Source organism: Pleurodeles waltl, chromosome 8 (assembly GCF_031143425.1).
Source record: "Pleurodeles waltl isolate 20211129_DDA chromosome 8, aPleWal1.hap1.20221129, whole genome shotgun sequence".
Lineage (NCBI taxonomy): Eukaryota > Metazoa > Chordata > Amphibia > Caudata > Salamandridae > Pleurodeles > Pleurodeles waltl.
This window is the reverse complement of record NC_090447.1, coordinates 328,755,335-328,777,337: the sequence shown is the minus strand read 5'-3', so window position 1 is coordinate 328,777,337 and position 22,003 is coordinate 328,755,335. Positions and strand designations below refer to the sequence as shown.

The window sequence follows — 22,003 nt, the reverse complement described above, 5'->3', positions numbered from 1 at the left end:
CGCCTGTCGTTGGCATAAATGTGTGGCATGGTGCACCAAAAAATCGGTTGATCTCCTCTCTGGTCCTTTTTCTCAGGTTATTTTGTTCATTCTCTTGTTAGCCCAGCAAGGCTCTGCTTTGGGTACCCTTAAAGGTTATTTCAGCCTTTCTTAGGTTGCCTGATCAGCCTTCACTCTTTAAGTGTCTTATTGTTAGTCGATTTCTTAAGGGTCTCACCCATTTGTTTCCTCCCACTCTGTTTATCATGCCTCACTGGGACCTCAGTCTTGTACTTGCTTAATGTGTACTCCCTTTGAGCCAATGCACCATTGTCCCTTACGGCTCCTTAGTTTCAAAACTGTTTCTCTTGTTGCCATCACTTCTGCTCGCAGAGTGAATGAGCTTCAGGCTCTTTCTCCTTAGCACCGATTTTTGTCTGTGCACCCTGACAAAGTGGTGTTACGCTCTAAGGCTTCCTTCCTTCCCAAAGACGTTACGCCTTTTCATTTATGCCAGTCCATCACTTTGCCTACTTTTTACGCACCTCCACATCCTTCTCATGAGTAAGAGAGACTCCACCGCCTGGATCCAAAAAGAGCGTTGGCATTCTATATCAATCATACTATAAATTTCCAGGTGGGCGATCAACTCTTTGTTGGATATGTGGATGCGAAGAAAGGGAAGACGGTGCGAAAACGTACAATCTCTTGATGGGGGTACTTCTGTGCATCAAGATGTGCTACGCTTTGGCAAAGAAGCAATCCACTGAGGGCTTGCGCTCTCATTCCACCAGAGCAACTGCAGCTTCCACTGCGTTAGCATGCAGAGTTCCTGTCCATATCATCTGCCAGGCCGCTACGTGGGCATCTTGCACACGTTTACTAAACATTACTGCCTGGTCAGTCAGGTCTGTCGGGACGGCTACTTTGGTCGTTCGGTCCTGCAGGACTTTTGAGTATGATGTTGCATCGTAGCCCACTTCTGGGGATGGCATTGCTTGGGTATCTATTTTAAGGTGAGGTATCTACAACTAGAAGTCTCTATCAGATGTACAAGTTACCTACCTTCAGTAACAATATATCTGGTCGAGACATATTCTAGTTGCAGATTCCTTACCGACCAGCTTGCGAACTGATTTGTAAGGACAGGGCTTTCCAATTCAGGGCCTTTGTTCTGGTGCACCAATTTCAGTGTCCTTCACGGCTGCGCTTTGGCGTGGAAAGTCTTGAAAATAAACTGTGGTCACTGCGTTGAAGCAGTGCCTGTGTACTACTCCCAACGTCATCACGGCGACTACGACGCCTGCGGAGTCAACCGACGCCACCTACCGAAGTGCTGGGTATTTCTCGAAATAAAATTTCCAGATCCAGTCTGACGCCTGGAGGAAAATTCAAAGGTGAGGAATCTGCAGCTAGAATATGTCTCTACCAGATATATCGTTACTGAAGGTATGTAACTTGTACTTTATGGGAAATGAAGTCTGTTGAAGGTTTAAATATTGGCTGATGTTCATAAAAGAAAGAAAAGGCGTAATCCTCACCTCCGTTTCCTTAATAGAATTGAAACTTTGTTACGATAGCTGGGATTTTCTTCACTCTGCTGCATTGGCAGGTGCCTAGGCCTCTGTAGTGCAGTTGTCAGATGACCCTGACAACTCCAAATCGCGTGAGGTAAACATAGTTTCCCTTGTTTATGTTGAGACGTCCTCACTTTAAGTGAAACTGTGAACAATCATCTACTAAGCAGGGGTGTCCTCATAATCTGGCATTGGGTTGCACCTCTTTGTAGGTCCTACTGTTTGGGGACTTTGAATTGTTCAAGAAATTCATGGTCGACTAGCCAGCTCCAGCACCGGATCTACCAGCACTACTTGAATTAGAAATGGAGGAATCTGGTGTTTAGCGATTGCCCTGCATCCAGCACTGTGTAAACCTCATAAACATTGCGGTTTCTGCTGAGCTTGGCAAATTTGGAACTGCAACGCCTGTCCATAAAAGTGCATCTGTCATCACCCTCAACAGAATAAAGCCCGGTTGTGCCGCTGTATTCATCCAACCGATACAGTATTTTCTCAAGGCTTTACTGCAACTGTTATCCAGGTGGTGTCACCTCGGGCAGGATGGATAATAAAAAGTAGGAAAGTGGCTTGGTGTGTGGTGAGCGCCCTTGGTGTTAACACCTTATACTGGGTCCAGGTATCCTCCATTAGTGAAGTGTAGGCAGTGTCTTGGAAGCCAAAGCTCTCTAGCGGTAGCTGTGAATGAGCAGCCAAGATGTATCTAGGAGGCATGCAAAGTTTTTGCTATACCACTATAGTCAAACAGCACTATCACACAAGAAAGAACCACACAGTGTTAGAAAAATAATGGTGCTTTATTTTAGTAACACAAGCACTAGAATACTGAATAGGCAATCTCTCAACTGAAGGTAAGTAAACACACTATTATATACACATTAGCAATAAGTAAAGAGCATAGAAAGCAATAAGCATTGGCAAAAGTATAGGTAAACAAGGCCCTAGAGGAGGGCCAAACCATATACTAAAAACTTGAAAGGCAGTCCCCCACTGTAGGAAAATGGCTCCCTGTTGTGGTTACCCCCCACTTTTTGGCTGATACTGATGCTGACTTTACTGAGAAGTGTGCTGGGACCCTGCTAACCAGGCCCCAGCACCAGTGTTCGTTCACTAAAAATGTACCATTGTTTCCACAATTGGCCCACCCCTGGCACACAGATGAGTCCCTTGTAAAAGGTACCAGTGGTACCAAGGGCCCTGTGACCAGGGAAGTTCTCTGAGGGCTGCAGCATGTGTTGTGCCACCCTTAGGGACCCCTCACCTAACACATGCACACTGCCATTGCAGATTGTGTGTGTTGGTGGGGAGAAAAAGGCAAAGTCGACACGGCATCCCCCTCAGGAAGCCATGCACACAAGATACTGCCTGTGGCATAGGTAAGTCACCTCTGTAGCAGGCCTTACAGCCCTAAGGCAGACTGCACTATACCACAGGTGAGGGCATAGCTGCATGAGCAATATGCCCCTACACTGTCTATTGTAAGTACAGTTGTGGCCATATTAAGTATATGGTCTGGGAGTTTGTCAAAAACGAACTCCACAGCTCCATAATGGCTACACTGAATACTGGGAAGTTTGGTATCAAACTTCTCAGAATAATAAACCCACACTGATGCCAGTGTTGGATTTATTACAAAATGCACACAGAGGGCATCTTAGAGATGCCCCCTTTATTTTACCCAATCCTTCAGTGCAGGACTGACTAGTCTGTGCCAGCCTGCTGCTGAGACGTGTTTCTGACCCCCTGGGGTGAGGGCCTTTGTGCCCTCTGATGCCAGAAATGAAGCCTGCTCTGGGTGGCGGTGCTTCACACTTCACCCCTGCAGGAACTGTAACACCTAGCAGTGAGCCTCAAAGGCTCAGGCTTCGTGTTACAATGCCCCAAGGCACTCCAACTAGTGGAGATGCCCGCCCCCTGGACACAGCCCCCACGTTTAGCGGCTAGTCCAGCGGAGATAATGAGAAAAACAAGGAGGAGTCATCCACCAGTGAGGACAGCCCCTAAGGTGTCCTGAGCTGAGGTGACCCCTGCCTTTAGAAATCCTCCATCTGGAGTTTGGAGGATTCCCCCAATGGGATTAGGGATGTGCCCCCCCCTCCCCTCAGGGAGGAGGCACAAAGAGGGTGTAGCCACCCTCAAGGACTTGTAGCCATTGGCTACTGCCCTCCCAGACCTAAACACACCCCTAAATTGAGTATTTAGGGGCACCCCAGAACCTAGGAAAGGAGATTTCTGCAACCTGAAGAAAGGACTGCTGACCTACAAGCCTGCAGAGAAGGAGGAAGACAACAACTGCTTTGGCCCCAGCCCTACCGGCCTGTCTCCAACTTCGAAAACCTGCTCCAGCGACGCATCCGACAGGGACCAGCGACCTCTGAAGCCTCAAGAGGACTGCCCTGGACTACAGGACCAAGAAACTCCCATGAACAGCAGTCCTGTTCAAAACCAGCTACCTCTTTGCAACAAAGAAGCGACTTCCAAAGACTTCACATTTCCTGCCAGAAGCGTGAGACTCTACACTCTGCACCTGATGCCCCCGGCTCGACCTGCAGAAAAACAACACCTCAGGGAGGACTCCGCGGCGACTGCAAGCCCGTGAGTAACCAGAGACAACCCCCCTGATCCCCCACAGCGACGCCTGCAGAGAGAATCCATAGGCTCCCCCTGACCGCGACTGCCTGTAACAAGGGACCCGACGCCTGGAACCAACACTGCACCCACAGCCCCCAGGACCTGAAGGAACCGAACTTCGCAGGAGTGACCCCCAGGCGACCCTCTGCCTTGCCCAGGTGGTGGCTGTCCCGAGAAGGCCCCCGTGCCTGCCTGCCTGCACTGCTAGAGTGACCCCCGGGTCCCTCCATTATTTCCTACCTGAAACCTGACGCCTGCTTTGCACACCGCACCTGGCCGCCCCTTTGCTGCTGAGGGTGTGTTTTGTGTGCCTACTTGGGTCCCCCCGTGCTCTACAAAACCCCCCTGGTCTTCCCCCGAGGACGCAGGTACTTACCTGCTGGCAGACTGGAACCGGAGCACCCCTGTTCTCCATAGGCGCCTATGTGTTTTGTGCACCTCTTTGACCTCAGTTCCTGACCGGCCCTGAGCTGCTGGTGTGGTAACTTTAGGGTTGACTTGAACCCCAAACGGTGGACTGCCTATGCCCCAGGACTGAGACTTGTGTTTTACTTACCTCATAATCTAACCTTTACTTACCTCCCCCAGGAACTGTTGATTTTTGCACAGTGTCCACTTTGAAAATAGCTTATTGCCATTTTTATAAAGACTGTACATGATATTGTTTTCATTCAAAGTTCCTAAAGTATCTAAGTGAAGTACCTTACATTAAAAAATTTGATGTAAATCTTGAACCTGTGGTTCTTAAAATAAACTAAGAAAATATATTTTTCAATATAAAAACCTATTGGCCTGGAGTAAGTCTTTGAGTGTGTGTGTTCCTCATTTATTGCCTGTGTGTACAACAAATGCTTAACACTACCCTCTGATAAGCCTACTGCTCGACCACACTACCACAAAATAGAGCATTAGAATTATCTACTATTGCCACTATCTTACCTCTAAGGGGAACCCTTGGACTCTGTGCACACTATTTCTTACTTTGAAATAGTATATACAGAGCCAACTTCCTACACCCACCCAAGGTAGTGGAATCAGTAGAAGGGAGCTGGAGGACCTGGAATCCTCAAAATGTGAGTACTAGTGACCTCCCCCCAGCGACCAGGAGAGCAGAAGTAAGTATCTGTTTTTCTCCTAAACCAACAGGAGGACTTTGGAAAACAGGATTTTGAAAGACCCAGACAAGACTGGAAGAACCCAAAGGTGGATCCTGAAGAGTACCTGCAAAGGAAGGGGACCAAGTCCAGTTTGTGATGTTGTGTCCGATTGTGGCAGGAGCCACTACCCCCCTCACCCCTCCCCTTCTGTGGGTGCAGGACCAGGTTGACAGTGGACGAAGAAGGTCAGCAGTGCAGCACAGGAAATGAAAAGAAGTCCTAGAAGTAATGCAAGTGATGTCCCACGCTGGTTGTCGAGATGCAGTTGATTAGTGGTGCTGGAAAACCACCAACAGGCCTTGGCAAAATGCAAGAGACTGGGAAGAAGGTTTGCAAGGCTGAAGAGGACCAGTGAGGTCCAGGGGTACTCGACCCGAGGAAGGGGGGGATCCAGGGTCACCCTAAGCAGCTGAGAGAGTCACAAGAAGAGGTAGCCCCCACAGGCAGCAGGCACAGGAGTTGCATGTAGGCCCACTCTGCACACCTAAAGAGGAGTCCCACTTCACTGGACCAGCATACAGCAGACTGTGCTGTGCAAGGAGGAGTACTGGGGTCCTTGCTACCTGGAGCCTAAAGATCCTTTAGAGGAGTAGCAAACAAGCCTTGGTAGCTGCAAGAGTCGTGGCGCACAATGGTACAGCCCTGCAAGGAGATGCAAGGGCTTACCGTATCCCAAGTTGAACAGCTGGTAGAGAAGACCAGGTGGACCACTCCAGACCACCCCCTGTGATGCAGGATCCATGCAGTTCCGGAGGAGAGCAGATCCACGCAGTCGGTCGTTGTTGCAGTTGGTGCCTGCAGATTCAGGTGAGTGACTCCTTCACTCCAAGGGAGATTCCTTCTTACTTCTCGTGCAGGCCGAAGACAGTTGATGGAAGGAGCTGGAGAAACAATGTTGCAGAGTGGAGTCTTCGCTGAAGTTGCAGATAGTTGATTTCTGGAGTGTCCAGTTGCAGTCCCAGTGGCCAGAAGATGAAGTAAACAATGCAGACGAGTCCTGCTAGAATCTTGCGTCGAGTCTGAGGACCCACCGAAGAGGGAGACCCCAAATAGCCCAGGAAAGGGGAGTGGCCACCTAGCAGGGTGATCACATATCAGGAGGTCACCTACCTGATCTGGCCATTCAGATGCTCCCTGGGGGCTCTGCCCACCTTGGATTCAAGATGGCAGAATAAAGTGGCCTCCTGGAGGAGCTCTGGGCATCACCCTTAGGGTGGAGATGACAGGGGAGTGGTCACTCCCCTTTCCTTTGTCCAGTTTCGTGCTAGAGCAGGGACCGGGGGTCCCTAGACTGGTGCAAACCGGTTTATACAAGGAGGGCACCAAATGTGTCCTTCAAACCAAACCAGTGGCTTGGGGAGGCTACCCCTCCCAAGTCATGTAACACCTATTTCCAAAGGGAGAGGGTGTTGCCTTCCTGTCCCACAGTAAATCATTTGTTCTGCCTTCCTCTGCCTTAGCTGGTCAAGCAGCAGGAGGGCAGAAACCTGTCTGAGGGGTGACAGCAGCGTGGGCTGCCTGGAAAAACCCAGTTGACTGGTAGGACCAATATTTGGGGTCTTCTAAGGAGCCCCCAGAGTGCAGGGAATCATACTACCAATACTGGCAACAGTATTGGGGTATGATTACGACATGTTTGATACCAAACATGCCCAGGTTTGGAGTTACCATTATGTAGCTGGACACAGGTGTGTCCAGTACATGGGTAAAATGGCTTCCCGGCACTTACGAAGTCCAGTGAAATGGAGCTGGAGTTTGTAGGGGCACCTCTGCTCATGCAGGGGTTCCCTCACTGGTACCTGTATCCTGCCTTCTGGGCTAGGAGGGCCTACCATAGGGGTGACTTACAGTGACCTGGTGCAGTGACCTGTAGTGAATCAATCAATCAATCAATCAATCAAATCATTTCTTAAGCGCACTACACACCCGGTAGGGTCTCAAGTCGCGGGGGAGCGGTTACTGTTCGAAAAGCAATGTTTTTAGGTGCTTTCTGAAGGTTAGAAGGTCCTGGGTCTTGCGTAGGTTGGTGGGAAGGGAGTTCCAGGTCTTGGCGGCGAGATGGGAGAAGGATCTGCCACCAGAGGTGGTGCGTTGGATGCAGGGGACTCTAGCACAGGCGAGGTCGGCCGAGCGGAGCTGCTGAGTTGGAATGTGGAAGTTTACTCGTTCGTTGAGGTAGGCCGGTGCAGTGTCGTGGAGGGCTTTGTGAGCGTGGATGAGGATTTTGAAAATGATACTTTTTTTGATGGGCAGCCAGTGTAGGGATCTGAGGTGGATAGATATGTGTTTGTGGCGAGGGAGGTTGAGGTTGAGACGTGCGGCTGCGTTCTGGATTCGCTGGAGTTTTCTTTGAAGCTTGGCTGTGGTCCCTGCGTTGAGGGCGTTGCCTTAGTCCAGTCTGCTGCTCATGAGGGCGTGGGTGACTGTTTTTCTTGTTTCTAAAGGGATCCATTTGAAAGTCTTGTGTAGCATGCGAAGGGTGTTGTAGCAGGAGGATGATATGCCGTTGATTTGCTGGGTCATGGAGCGAGACGAGTCAAGTATGATGCCACGTTACGTGCGTGAGTGGTGGGTGCATGCACCTTTTCACACAGGCTGCAATGGCAGGCCTGCAAATACATTTTGCATGGGCTCCCATGGGTGCCAAAATACATGCTTCAGCCCATGGGGAACTGCTGGTGCCCCAATGCCCTGGGCACCAATGTACCAAATACTAGGGAATTATATGGGGGGGCACCGATATGCCAATTGTGGGGTGTGCAAAGTCCTAAGCAACCAAATTGAGAGGATGAGAGTACAATCACTGGGGTCCTGGTTTGCAGTATCCCAGTGAAAACAGTCAAAGCGTACTGACAGCAGGCAAAAAGTGGGGTAACCATGCCAAAAAGAGGGTACTTTCGTACAAAAGTCAACTAATTTTCGTTTTGCATTCACAAGGTAAAGTTGCAGACACATTAGATGTTAACTTTTTCCCTTAGTCAGTGCCCTTGCTAATGTTCTAAATCTCCAAAATCTATGGCAGTGTGTGCTACATAGCCTTGATTTTAAAAATACATTTTATGGCTACAAGACCAGGGCATAGAGGATTGCAACTAATTTGTTTGGAGCTTTAACACTATCCCGGACTTGGGCACACTGTGAGCAAGGCTACATAGCTAGGTTTCTAGAGTACTGCCAACCCATTCACCAGATGGACAGCTGCCTTGGAAAATTATAGTCCACTCCATGAGTGGGTGTATTGTCAGACCAGCTTTCAAGCCCTGTATGCATTTTGGAAATCACCATTGACCTTTTTGTGAGCATAGCTTCTTAGATGATGCAGTGGTGCAAGAGGTATTAAAGAATCTTTTTCAATATAGATGCAACTCGTGTCCCAAGCGCCAGGGTCATAATACATGGTATTTTAGGCAAAATACATGTGACTAAAAAGAATCCTTGTTGAGGAAGAGTCAGACAGTGGTCTGTGCTCCAGACACTCCTATGCCAGACTGCTAGAGTATTCTTTTTAAACTCTGAGAAAAACAAGCAGTAAGTTTGACCTCGATGCCTTCAGTATGCACAGCGTGTAAATCTAAAAACTAGAATCATCAAACTGATTGCTTGGCAATTAATGTTTCCTTGATAGTGGTGCAAATTTACACCACCTCATAACTCTGGCTAGGCATTGACATCTGCATTGCAATTGTCATAAATGTGGAATTCTGTACCCAAGACTTACCCCTGCCTCACCTTTTGAGTCAGACCCTAACTACTTGTCAACGTTTACCTAATGAGTCAGCGAGGCTTGTGAGGCAGACACCCTTTTACTAACGGTAGCAAGTGTCCAAGTTAGTGTCAACACCAGAATTCACCTTCGCTAGTGCTTGACTTTGCGACTGCTCGGTTTGGTGAAAAATGTGGTACTGTACATTTGTCAATATTCTACAAAATTCCCTAAAAGTCTTTATATGTGTGTTCACAGGAGGAAAATGAGAAAAAGAGTCATCATAAGGACCACTCTGATAGTGAATCTACATCTTCAGATAAGTATGTTCAGTTCACATAGTCCCCTTGCAGTAATTTTATAATTGTCTGATGTTTTTGTAATGCATTTGTCTACATGTTTCAGCGTTGGAAGAAGGAAGAAAGGACCTTTTAAAACAATCAAGTACGGGACCAATATTAACTTATCAGATGACAAAAAGTAAGCCTCTTAAGTTTCTGTCATACTCTTGCAATACTTAAATTATGTAAATTGCTTTATTGAATGGATATGACACTGGCGATCTTCCAGCCATTCCCTCCCTGTCAATGTGTAATCCATATTTGGTGGTAAAGATACGGGCAGTTCTGTATCCGTGTGTTCATTGCTCCCATTTTGCCATTTCAGCCTTTCCACTTCTCTCATAAATGGACATCTAGTTCAGAACATTGAATGCAATTCCACCTCCTTTGGCTGGCTTTGTTTCCCTTCCATGTTTGAGACACTCAAATTGAGACACTTTAAGTCTAGCTAGTAACTGCTTTAGCATTGCCAGAGCCCATGTTCTCAACACCAAAAACATACACAGAGAGGTTCTTAGTGTCATCTCTTTTTAGCCATTGTTTGAAGAAATTGTTAATGAATTTTTAAGTCAGGCTAGGCAGTATTTTAGTTTATTAGCCATTCATTGTTAGCCAGCCTACATAAAGAGTGTATCCTATTTCAGGACATGGATAGTGAAGTGTCCATGCATTGTAGTACACTGGCAATTGTACTCCTATATGTTTCCACATTCCTTTTCAAATCTCTACCAGTGGTGTTTTTGCACACAAGTGTTTGAGCTTACAATAGTATTTCAAGTGCCCTACTGATATTGCAACAAGGGTACATTTGCATCTCTACTTTTACTGATGTACAGCTTTTACACATAATGTGATATCATATACCTTATTTTCTGTCTGCATTGGGTGGTTTTACACCTAAAATGTGATGATGCTCCTGATGATAGTATACTAATAGGCAAAATTAACGTAAGTGGTGTGCTTAAAATAAGTCCACCCAGCCTATCATCCTTGAGAGCCAAATATGAACCTTTGAATTGGGTAACTAACATCTCTTATTCAGTGCCAAGATCCACGTCTGGGTGAAAGTGTGTTTTACACATAAAATTTTATGATTAATTCTTAATAGCTCACTATTGACACTTACTGCTAACATGAGACCAAATCTCTTATTAACTCCCTAAAATGATGCTTCTGTTTCTTTTTTGTTACTGGGTATGTTGGTGCCATATGGCACTGTGAGCATGGGAAACCAAAAAAAGAGCACATGCATAGATGACAGAAAGAGACAGGTGGCACTGAGTGTGCACCCACTTGTTTGCATTATCATCTTTGAAATGCATTTGCTTAATGATGTCAGTCATATTTAATACTAATGTTGGCTTTCTGATAAACACTCCTTCTGAAGATCCCTTACCTTATAAATCTAAACAGAAACCAGGCTGGGTTTGGAAGTGTTTTTTGTTGTCAGTTGCTCTTCAGCACTGCCAGTGCTGGCGTGTGACGGCAGTTGAAGCCGTCTGCCCCGTAGATGACTGTACAGGCCCATATACAGTGCCACCTGGTGTGCTGGTGTGATATCCAGTACTTTCTGTGTAGGGATACAGAGCTCTGGCCTTACTTTATTTATTTATTTATTCTGCTAAATCCTCCTCCAATATATGAACATTTTGCAGCATACTTAGGTCAAATGTCTTGTCCTAATGTGTCTTTGTTTAAGCCCTGTCAAGGTAGTCATAAACATATGTCCCTTTCACACCCCAGTGGTACCTTCATGAAGGCCTGGGACTGGATCATGGCACTTCAGCCTGTGATCTCCATCAAGAACTCTGGAAGGGTCCCTCTCTTCCCTAAGGTGGGGAGTCTCCCTCCGAGCGGTACTTAAAAAAAGCTGAACAAAACACACCATTGGAGGGAAGCGGTCCAAGAAATGTTCCATCTCTAAACCATTCAGGGAGCCTGGTGAGGTTCACCAAAGCCATCATCCTCGACCTTTACTTCTGAACTGGTTCTGGAGTTGGAGTTTCCGGCCTCTTCTGACCCTTCCCAGGTGGGAGTTTTTTGCAGGTTATGCTGGACATCTTCTGGTCTACACATCCTCCCTTTAGCCCAGCTTTGCCACCAAAAGTTGTGACTGACCCTTTTGGCTTCATAGCTGTTAGACCTGTCAGCTCCTGGCATGGTTTCCCCTCTCTCTTTGGCTTCTGACCTCCTGTTGTTTGATCCTGTGCTGAATTTAGTTTTTGCTGGCCAACCTGGAAAGGCCATCTGCCTTGGCATGGGCAGTCCCAGCTCTGTGTTCCACTACAAAGTCCATTCCCTGTAGGGATATGGACCACCTCAACAGTTTAGGGTTCTCACCTTTCATTTGTATTAGACATCTGAGAGGTCTGTAGTCAGTTTGAACTTTGAAGTGAGTATCAAACATGTATGGTCTCAACTTCATTAGGGACCAAACCACAGCAAAGGCCTCCCTCTCACTGGCACTCCAACGCTGCTCGCTGGAGTAGCCTCCTACTAATAAAAGCAACAGGGTAGTCAAGGCCATCAACATTGGTTTGGGATAGGACTGCTGCTATCCCATGCTCAGAGGCATCGGTCTGCACAATGAACTGCTTAGAATAGTCTGGAGCTTTTAGAACTGGTGCTGGGCACAAAGCTTCTTTCAGGGTGTCAAAGGCCTTTTGACAGTCCAAGGTCCAGTTAATTTTTATGGGCATTTTTTTGGAGGTAAGTTCTGTGAGGGGTGTCACTATGGATCCATATCTCTTCACAAACCTCCTGTAGTAGCCAGTCAAGCCAAAGAATGCCCTGACTTGAGTCTCAGCTTTTGGAGCTTCCCAGTCCAGAATAGTCTAGATCTAGGGTTGGAGTGGCTGAACTTGGCCTCCACCTACAAGGTGTCCCTAGTAAACCACTGTACCCTGCCCTATCTGACATTTAGATGCCTTGATAGAGAGGCCTGCAAAACCTTCTTCAGGTGGACCAGGTGATCCTGCCAGTTGGAGCTAAAGACAGCAATATCATCTAGATATGCTGCACTAAAGGACTCCAATCCAGCAAGGACTTGATTCACCAACCTTTGGAAGGTGGCAGGGTCATTCTTTAAGCCAAAGGGCAAAACCGTAAACTGATAATGCCCATCAGGTGTAGGGAATGCTGTTTTTTCTTTTGCTCCAGGTGCCATTTTGATTTGCCAGTACTCTGCTGTCAAGTTAAAGGTACTTAAGATTTTGGCTGCACCTAAGTTGTCAATTAATTCATCTGCCCCTGGTATGGGGTGAGCATCTGTCTTGGTGACAGAGTTGAGCCCTCTATAGTCCAGAGAAAACATCATCTCTCTCATTCCATCCTTGGTGTGAGGTTTGGGGACCAAGGCCACTGGGCTAGCCCATGGACTGTCAGAGTGCTATTTCACTCCCAATTCCAGCATCTTGTGGACTTCTACCGTGATGCTTTCCTTGACTTGGTCAGACTGTCCGAATATTTTATTCTTGACAGGTAGACTGCCTGTGTCCACATCATGGGTACACAGGTGTGTCTGACCAGGGGTCAAAGAAAAGAGCTCAGCAAACTGCTAGAGGACTTTCCTGCAGTCCGCTTGCTGTTGGCCAGAGAGGATGTCTGAGTAGACAACTCTATCTACTGAGCCATCTTCAGGGTCAGTTGAGAGGAGGTCAGGGAGAGGTTCACTCTCTACTTCCTGATCATCATGAGTAACAATCAGCATGTTTACATCTGCCATGTCATGATAGAGCTTAAGGGGGTTAACATGGATCACCCTCTTGGGTGTCCTGCTAGTGCCCAGGTCCACTATGTAAGTGACTTTGCTCTTTTTCTCTAGCACTGAGTAAGGGCCACTCCATCTTTCCTAAAGTGCCCTTGGAGTCACAGGCTCCAGAACCCAGACTTTCTGCCCTGGTTGGAATTCAACCATTGCAGCCTTTTGGTCATACCACAACTTCCGGGGTTGTCGGCTGGCCTCAAGGTTTTTGCTTCCCTTTTCCATGTACTCTGCCATCCTAGAGCGAAGACCTAGAACATAGTCGACTACATCTTGTTTAGGCTCATGGAGAGGTCTCTCCCAGCCTTCTTTTACAAGTGCCAGTGGTCCCCTTACAGGATGGCCAAAAAGAAGCTCAAAGGGAAAAACCCTACTTCCATCTCTGGCACCTCTCTGTAGGCGAAAAGCAGGCATGGCAAGAGGACATCCCATCTCCTTTTGCGTTTTTCAGGGAGCCCCAGGATCATGCCCTTGAATGTCTTGTTAAACCTTTCTACAAGACCATTGGTTTGTGGATGGTATGGTGTGGTGAACTTGTAAGTCACCCCACACTCATTCCACATATGTTTTAGGTAAGCTGGCATGAAGTTGGTACCTCTGTCAGAAACCACCTCCTTAGGAAATCCAACTCTGGGGGAAAAAAATAAAAATAAAAAATACCTATGACTGCTTTGGCTAATGCAGGGGCAGAAGTGGCCCTGAGGGGAATTGCCTCAGGGTACCTTGTATCATGATCCACTAATACCAGTATATATTGGTTCCCTGATACTGTGGGCGGTTCAAGTAGACCCACTATGTCCACTCCCACTCTCTCAAAGGGGACCACCACCACTGGAAGTGGAATGAGGGGGGGCCTGTGGATGACCACCTGTCTTTACACTGGCTTGACAGGTGACACAGGAGCTGCAAAACTCTTTAACCTTCTGGGACATAGTGGGCCAATAGAAATGGTTGACTAATCCCTCCCAAGTCTTGGTTTGTCCCTAATGCTCAGCAAGGGGAATGTCATGGACTAAGGTCAGAATGACCTACCTGAACTCCTGAGGCACTTCAACTCTCCTAGTGGCACCAGGTTTGGGATCTCTTGCCTTAGTGTAAAGGAGTCCATCTTCCCAATAGACCATGTGGGTTCCACTGACTTTTCCTGCTCAGCTGCTTTCTGTCTTAGGCCTTCAAGAGTTGGACTATTCTTTTGTCCCTTAAACAGCTGTTCCATTGAGGGTCCCCCTGGGCCCAAGAGCTCTACCTGATAAGGTTCCAGCTCCATAGACTTAGATCCCTCAGGGGATAGGACATCTTCCTGGGAAGAGAGGTATTGTTTATTTTGCTGTGCAGAAGCTGGTCCCCCAGTCTTCTTTCCTTTCCTCTTCGAAAGTTGGGCCATTATTCCAGACTCCAGCACTTCTTTTTCACCCTGTACTCTGCATTGTGCTCTAGTCTTGACACCCACCAGTTCAGGGATGCTTGGCTTCATGGGCTTTGAGCTACACCTCAGCCCATGCCGAGAACTCCAGGTCATTCCCTAGCAACATTCTACTGGGATTGCAGAGGACACTATTTTCAGGCTATGACCCCTCCCCATTCTAAAGTTACCCTTGCAATGGGATGGACTTTAGTTTGATTGTCAGCATTTATGGCTGGATATGTCTGCCCAGCCAGGTACTGTCCTGGGGAAACCAGTTTGTCTGTCACCATGGTGACACTTGCACCTGTATCCCTCATGACGTCTACTCTATTCTCATTTGTCAAGAGCTGCTGCCTGTATTTTTGCATCTTAGGCGGCTAATCCTGTACTCCTCAGTTGAGAATCCAATTCTGCATCTTTACCAGAGGGTGTGAGAAGTCTGTCCCTACACTTTCCAGTGAACATTTCCCAAAGCAGAGCTACCCAGTGAATTCTGCTTACTTTTCTGGTTGCACAAGCCCTCTCAAAAGCTGTGAACCATTTGCTGATATCATCACCACCTTCATGTTTGGTTACAATCCCTTTGAGGATTTTTAGGGTGTCAGTATTCTCTCTGACCCTCTTTAAGTTGCTGCCACCATTTATGGGAGTGAAACCCATTTCTCTTCTTTCCCTTTCTATGGCTAGGAGCTGCTTCTCCAAAGCCAATCTCTTGGCCATCCTGGCTAACAGGAGGTCATCTTCATTGAGGCTGCCCTCAATGCTTCCAGAGTTACTGGTCTCCCCTGTGGAAGAACCAGGCTCTCTGACTATGACTTCTGGGGACAGGGTTCTAGGAGCCCTGTCCTCCCTATTTAGGACAGGAGGGGGGAGTTCTTCCTCCTGTTCACTAACTTCCCCATCTGAAGGAGTATCCTCCATATCAGAGGGGTGGTCCCTTGTAAACTCTGCCAAGAGCTCCTGGAGCTTTGCCTTGGTAGGGTTGGACCCAGTTTTTCTCTTTTTTGTTTTACAGAGAGACCTTAACTCTGACATCCCTAGATACAGGTAAGGTGTAAGGTTGAGTTCCATCACTGTCTCATCTGATTGACTCATTATTGCTCTCTAAGTTAAGAATCTAAGTTAAGAATCTAAGTTAAGAATCTAAAAACTACTTCTAGAACTTAAATCCTAACTTTTACAAACTTTTAAACTACAAAAGAAATGCTAACAGGGACTTACACAAGGCCCTAGCAGGACTTTTAAGAATTTAGAAAAAATTGTCAGATTGCAAAAATCAATTTCTAATGACAATGTTTGGAATTTTAGTCATGTGATCAGGTATTGGCTGAGGAGTCCAGCAAATACAAAGTCTTAGAACTCACCGCTGATCCACCACTGTAGGAAGTTGGCTCTGTATATACCATCTCAAAATGAGAGATAGTTTGCACAGAGTCCAGGGGTTCCCCTTCGAGGTTGATAGTGGCAAAATTAGATAATACTAATGCTCTATTTTGTGGTAGTGTGGTCGAGCAGTAGGCTTATCAGAGGGTACTGTTAAGCATTTATTGTACACACACAGGCAGTAAATTAGAACACACACTCAAAGACTTAACTCCAGGCCAATAGGTTTTTATATAGAAACATATTATTTTCTTAATTTATTCTAGAACCACAAGAGTCAGAATTTAGGTAAGTATATAAGTTGTAAGGTACTTCACACTGGTACGTTTGGAACTTTGAATTAAAACAGTAATGTACACAGTTTTGCCAAAATGGCAACAAGCTATTTTAAAAGTGGACACAGTGCAAAAATCAACAGTTCCTGGGGGAGGTAAGTATTGGTTAGTTTTTCAGGCAGGTAAAGCAGTTACAAGTTCAGTCTCCTGGGCATAGGCAGCCCACCGTTGGGGGGTCAAGTCAACCCCAAACACCCAGCACCAGCAACACCGGGCTGGTCAGGCGCAGAGGTCAAAGTAGGACCCAAACAACAATGTACTATCTAAACAAACGGGGGGACGGGGGGACACACTCGTCACAACTATGCCTCCTAGCACAAAAAAATTGGCATTGGTCAATTCACAACAACATTCGCCTGATAGCACAATATATACCAGGCATTCACAATCAGTTAGCCGACAATCTCAGGCGAGATCACCAGCAAACTCACAAGTGGGAAATAAATCCTCAGATTCTACAAGATTACTTCTACCGCTGGGGGACACCAGACATAGATCTGTTTGCAAAAAAACGCAAAATGCCAAAACATCGCATCCAGATACCCACACCCTCAGTCCAAGGGCAATGCTCTATGGATCAGTTGGTCAGGGATATTTGCTTACGCTTTTCCCCCTCTCCCACTCATTCCTTTCCTAGTCAACAAACTGAGTCAAAACAAACTCAAACTAATACTCATAGCACCAACGTGGGCTCGCCAACCGTGGAACACCACACTGTTTGACTTCTCAGTAGTACCTCACATCAAACTCCCAAACAGGCCAGATCTGTTAACACAACACAAACAACAGATCAGACACCACAATTCAGCATCGCTCAACCTAGCAATCTGGCTCCTGAAGTCTTAGAATTTGGCTATCTAAACCTTTCAAATGAGTGTATGGAAGTCATTAAACAGGCAAGAAAACCAACAACAAGGCATTGTTATGCTAATAAATGGAAAAGCTTTCTTTTCTACTGCCAAGCAAAGCAAATGACACCGTTAGAGACGTCCATACAAAACATTGTGAGCTACTTACTACACCTACAAAAAGCAAATCTCGCTTTTTCTTCCATCGAAATTCATCTCACTGCAATCCCTGCTTACCTGCAGATTAAACATACAAAGTCACTTTTTAGAATCCCAGCCTTTATGGAAGGACTAAAAAGGATCATACCTCCAAGAACCCCACCAGTACCCTTGTGGAATCTTATTATTGTACTTACACGACTCATGGGCCCACCTTTTGAACCCATGCATTCTTGCCAAATCCAATTCTTAACTTGGAAGGTAGATTTTCTAATAGCCATCACTTCACTACGAAGAGTTAGCGAAATACAGGCGTTTACTACCGAAGAACCCTTTATACAAATACACAAACATAAAGTAGTTCTCCGTACACATCCCAAAATTTTACCAAAAGTCATTTCACCGTTTCATCTAAACCAAACAGTAGAGCTCCCAGTCTTCTTCCCACAACCAGACTCGGTAGCAGAAAGAGCACTATGCATACATTAGACATAAAAAGAGCGCTAATGTATTACATAGAACAAAATCATTTCGTAAAACTAAGCAATTGTTTGTTGCTTTCCAAAAAACCCATGCTGGTAACCCTATATCCAAACAGAGCATAGCCAGATGGATAGTCAAATGTATTCAGACCTGTTACCTCAAAGCTAAAAGAGACTTACCATTACACCAAAGGCACACTCCACTAAAAAGAAAGGAGCAACAATGGCCTTCCTAGGTAATATACCAAAGACAGAGATTTGTAAGGCAGCCCCTTGGTCTACACCTCATACCTTTACTAAACATTACTGTGTAGATGTGTTAGCAGCACAACAAGCCACAGTAGGACAGGCTGTACTAAGAACATTATTTCAAACAACTTCAACTCCTACAGGCTGACCACCAGTTTCGGGAGGATCACTGCTTTGTAGTCTATGCACAGCATGTGTATCTGCAGCTACACATGCCATCGAACAGAAAATGTCACTTACCCAGTGTACATCTGTTCGTGGCATGTTGCGCTGCAGATTCACATGCGCCCTCCCACCTCCCCGGGAGCCTGTAGCCGCTTAAGTTGCATTTAAATTGTATATATGTAAACAAATATTCCTTTACCACAAACTATGTACATACATATCTATTCCATTGCATGGACATCTTTAGTATCCTCATTCTACCACTCCTACCTCACCCTATGACGGGGAAAACAATCTAAGATTGAGTCGATGCCCATGCGCAATGGAGCCGAAAGGGAGGAGTCACTCGGTCCCGTGATTCGAAAAGACTTTTTCGAAGAAAAACAACTTGTAACACTCCGAGCCCAACACTAGATGGCAGGAACAGTGCACAGCATGTGAATCTGCAGCGCAACATGCCACAAACAGATGTACACTGGGTAAGTGACATTTTCCATATACATACACAATAGCAATCCGGGCTCTAGGTGAGGGCCAAACTGTATACGAAAATAGTGGAATGCAAAGTTAAGTCCTGTACCCAAAGTTATAGAGTAGTTAGAGGGGAGCTGGTAGAACTCTGGACCCCAATTGGTGAGTACCTTAGTGACCCCCCAGTGACCAGGAGAGCAGAGGTAAGTACCCGGTTTTCCCAAGGACTAACAAGAAGACTTGGAAAATAGATTGTGCATGAACAGGACCAGACCAGAGGAAACCAAAGGTGGATTCTGGAAGAAAATGACCTGCAAAAGAAGGGGACAGAGTCCAGTCCACAATAGTGTGTCCAGTTGGGGCAGGAGCCACTACCCACCCTTCTGTGAATGAAGATCCGGGTCGATGGTGGTAGAAGACGACCAGCTGTGGAGTCCAGCAGCTGTTGAGTAGTCCTGGTGCGGTGCAGATGGTGTCCCATGTCGGTTGTCGGCCACAAACCTTGGAAAATGCAAGAGGAGCAAAAGAAGAGTTGCAAGGCTGAAGCGGACCAGCAAGGTCTAGGGGACTCAACCCTTGGAGGAGAGTCACGACTGACCTTCAGCACTCAGGAGATTCAGCAGAAGTCATTGCAGCCCTAACAGGTATCCCACTGGCAGCAAGCACAGTAAGTTGCAGTGAGGCCCATGTTGCTGGAGCAGCAGAAAGGACACTGTCCTTGGAAGGATGAAATGCTGGGGGTCAGAACTACTCTGATCCTCAAGATCTCTTTGTGCAGGAGTCAACAAGCCTTGGTTGCAAGAGTCGCAGTGCTCGGGGGTACAGTCCTGCAAGGAGAAGCAAGAGCTCACTGTCTCCCAAGTTGGACAGCGGGCAGAGAGGACCAAGGGGAGCACTCCAGTCCACCACCTGTGAGTCAGGATCCACGCAGCTCCAGAGAAGAGCAGCCCCATACAGCCAGCTGTCGTTACTGTAGGTGCCTGCAGATGCAGGAGAGTGACTCCTTCACGCCAAGCGAGATTCCTTCTTGCTTCCTAGTGCAGCTGAAGTCTTGCCAACAATAGAGGTTGCACAGCTGGTGAAACGTTGCAGTTGTTGGAAGAAGCCAGAGAAACAATGTTGCTAGGTGAGGTTGTCCCGGGAGTTTGTCTTACCGGTTCATGAAGAGTGCAGTTGTGGTTCCTGGTCAAGCAGCAGGAGGGCTGAAACCTGTCCGAGGGGTGACAGCAGCATGGGCTGCCCGGAAATCCCCAGAAGATTAGTAGGAGCAATGCTGGGGGTCCTCGAAAGAGCCCTTAGTGTGCATGGAATCATACAACCCATACTGGCAACAGTATTGGGGTGATTCTGACATGTTTCATACCAACCATGCCCAGAGTTACCATTATGTAGCTGGACACAGGTATTGACCTGTGCCCAGTACACGGGTAAAATAGCTTCCCCACACTTAAGAAGTCCAAGGACCTGGTGCTGGAATTCTTAGGGGCACCTCTGCTCATGCTGGGGTGCCCTCACACGCAGGTACCTGCACCCTGCCCTGTGGGCTAGGAGCCCCTTCCATAGGGGTGACTTAGAGTGACCTGGTGCAGTGACCTGTAGTGAAGGGGTGCATGCACCTGCAAGACACATTTTGCATGGGCTCCCTTGGGTGGCACAATACATGCTGCAGGCCATGGGGAACCCATGGTGCCCAATGCCCTGGGTACCTAGCTACTATATACTAGGGACTTATATGGGGGCACGAGTATGCCAGTTGTGGGATTTGCAATGTCCTAGGCAACCACATTTAGAGGGAGAGAGCAGAGTCCCTGGGTCCGTGTTAGCAGGATCCCAGTGGACACAGTCAAAACACTGTCAGCAGGCAAAAAGTGTGTGTAACCATTCTAAAAAGAGGGTACTTTCCTACACTATGGGACGGTCGACGTTGTCTTGAGGTGCCTGCGGATGCAGGGGAGTGACTCCTTCCATCCAAGGGAAATTCCTTTGTGCTTCCAGGTGCAAGCAGATTCCTTGTGACCCTGAAGGTGCACAGCCTTGGATGTTGCAGAATTCCTGTGGAATCTGGAGAAACAATGTTGCAGTGGTAGCCTTCCCACGAGAAGCAGACTTACTTGTTTTGGTTCCAATGAAGACCAGCAGTGGTTCCAGAGGCCAGAAGCAAAGATGTCTTGCAAAGAGTTGCTTAGAGTCTTGCTCGACGACTCAGAGGACCCACCTGCGAGGGAGCCCTTAAGTAACACTAAAATGGGGTTGGTCACACTCTGCACTGACCCACCTATCAGAAGGGGTCACGGACGTCATCTACCTGGCCTAACCAGTCAGATGCTCCCAGGGGCCTCTGCCCAACTTACTTTCAAATGGCGAAATCAAGTGGGCACGTGGCAGAGCTTTGTGCACTTCCCTATGGGAGGAGCTGGACGGGGGGGGGGTGAAAATTCCCATGTCCTTTGTGTAATTGTGTGGCAGAGCGGGAACCGGGGGTTCCTGAAGTGGTGCAAACTGAAATATGCAAGGAGGGCACCAAATGTGCCCTTCAAAGCAGTTTGGCACTCAGAGGCCACCCTAATCCTTAGACACCTGATACACAGGGGGAGGTGGTCACACCTCTCCCTTGCAGGAAATCCTTTGTTCTGCTCCTCTGGCCCGAGCCTGGCTCACAGCAGGAAGGCAGAACAGTGTATGGGGTCAGCAGCAGGGCGGGCTGGCCGTTAGACCCTGTAAGGCCGCACATGCAGAACTGGGGGATCCTCTAGGGAACCCCAAGAGCACATGATGGTATGCAAATAACATTGGAATCGGTGCAATTGCATGATACCAACATGTTTGATACCAAACATGCCTAGGTACGGGGAAGCCATTATGTAGTTGGACCACTCATGTTGACCAGTGTCCACTACATACTTAAGATGGCTTCCCTGCACTTACAAAGTCGAGGAATTGGCCTGGGGTCTGTAGGGGGCATCCTGCTCACGCAGGGGTACCTAGAGACCTGCACCCTGCCCTTGGATGAAAAGCCTACCAGAGGGGTGACTTATAATGTCAAGTGCAGTGGTCACGTTTGGTGGTGAAAGGGTGCATGCGCCATTTCACACAGGCTGCAATGACAGGGCTGCTGACACAGTTTGCATGGGCTCCCGTGGGTGGCACAATATATGCTGCAGCCCATGGGGGACCCCTGGTGTACCAATGCCCTTGGTACCCAGGTGCTATATACTAGGGACTTATGTGGGTGCACCAGTATGCCAGTTGTGTGTGTAAAGTTTACTAGCAACCACATTTAGGGTGGAGAGCACTGGGGTCCTGGTTAGCAGGATCACAGTGCACTAAAGTCAAAAGCATACTAACACTAGGCAAA

At 47.3% G+C, this 22,003-nt stretch overlaps 1 protein-coding gene across 2 annotated transcripts in view; it reads left to right on the top strand.

The window, feature by feature from the left end:
- KDM6A (lysine demethylase 6A) overlaps window positions 1–22,003 on the top strand; it is a 709,557-nt gene that overhangs the window by 425,008 nt on the left and 262,546 nt on the right. For both annotated transcript variants that reach the window (XM_069204190.1, XM_069204189.1), the window contains 2 exons: window positions 9,306–9,370; window positions 9,453–9,527. In XM_069204190.1, coding sequence (XP_069060291.1) covers window positions 9,306–9,370; window positions 9,453–9,527 — 140 coding nt within the window. The remainder of the gene's footprint in view (window positions 1–9,305; window positions 9,371–9,452; window positions 9,528–22,003) is intronic.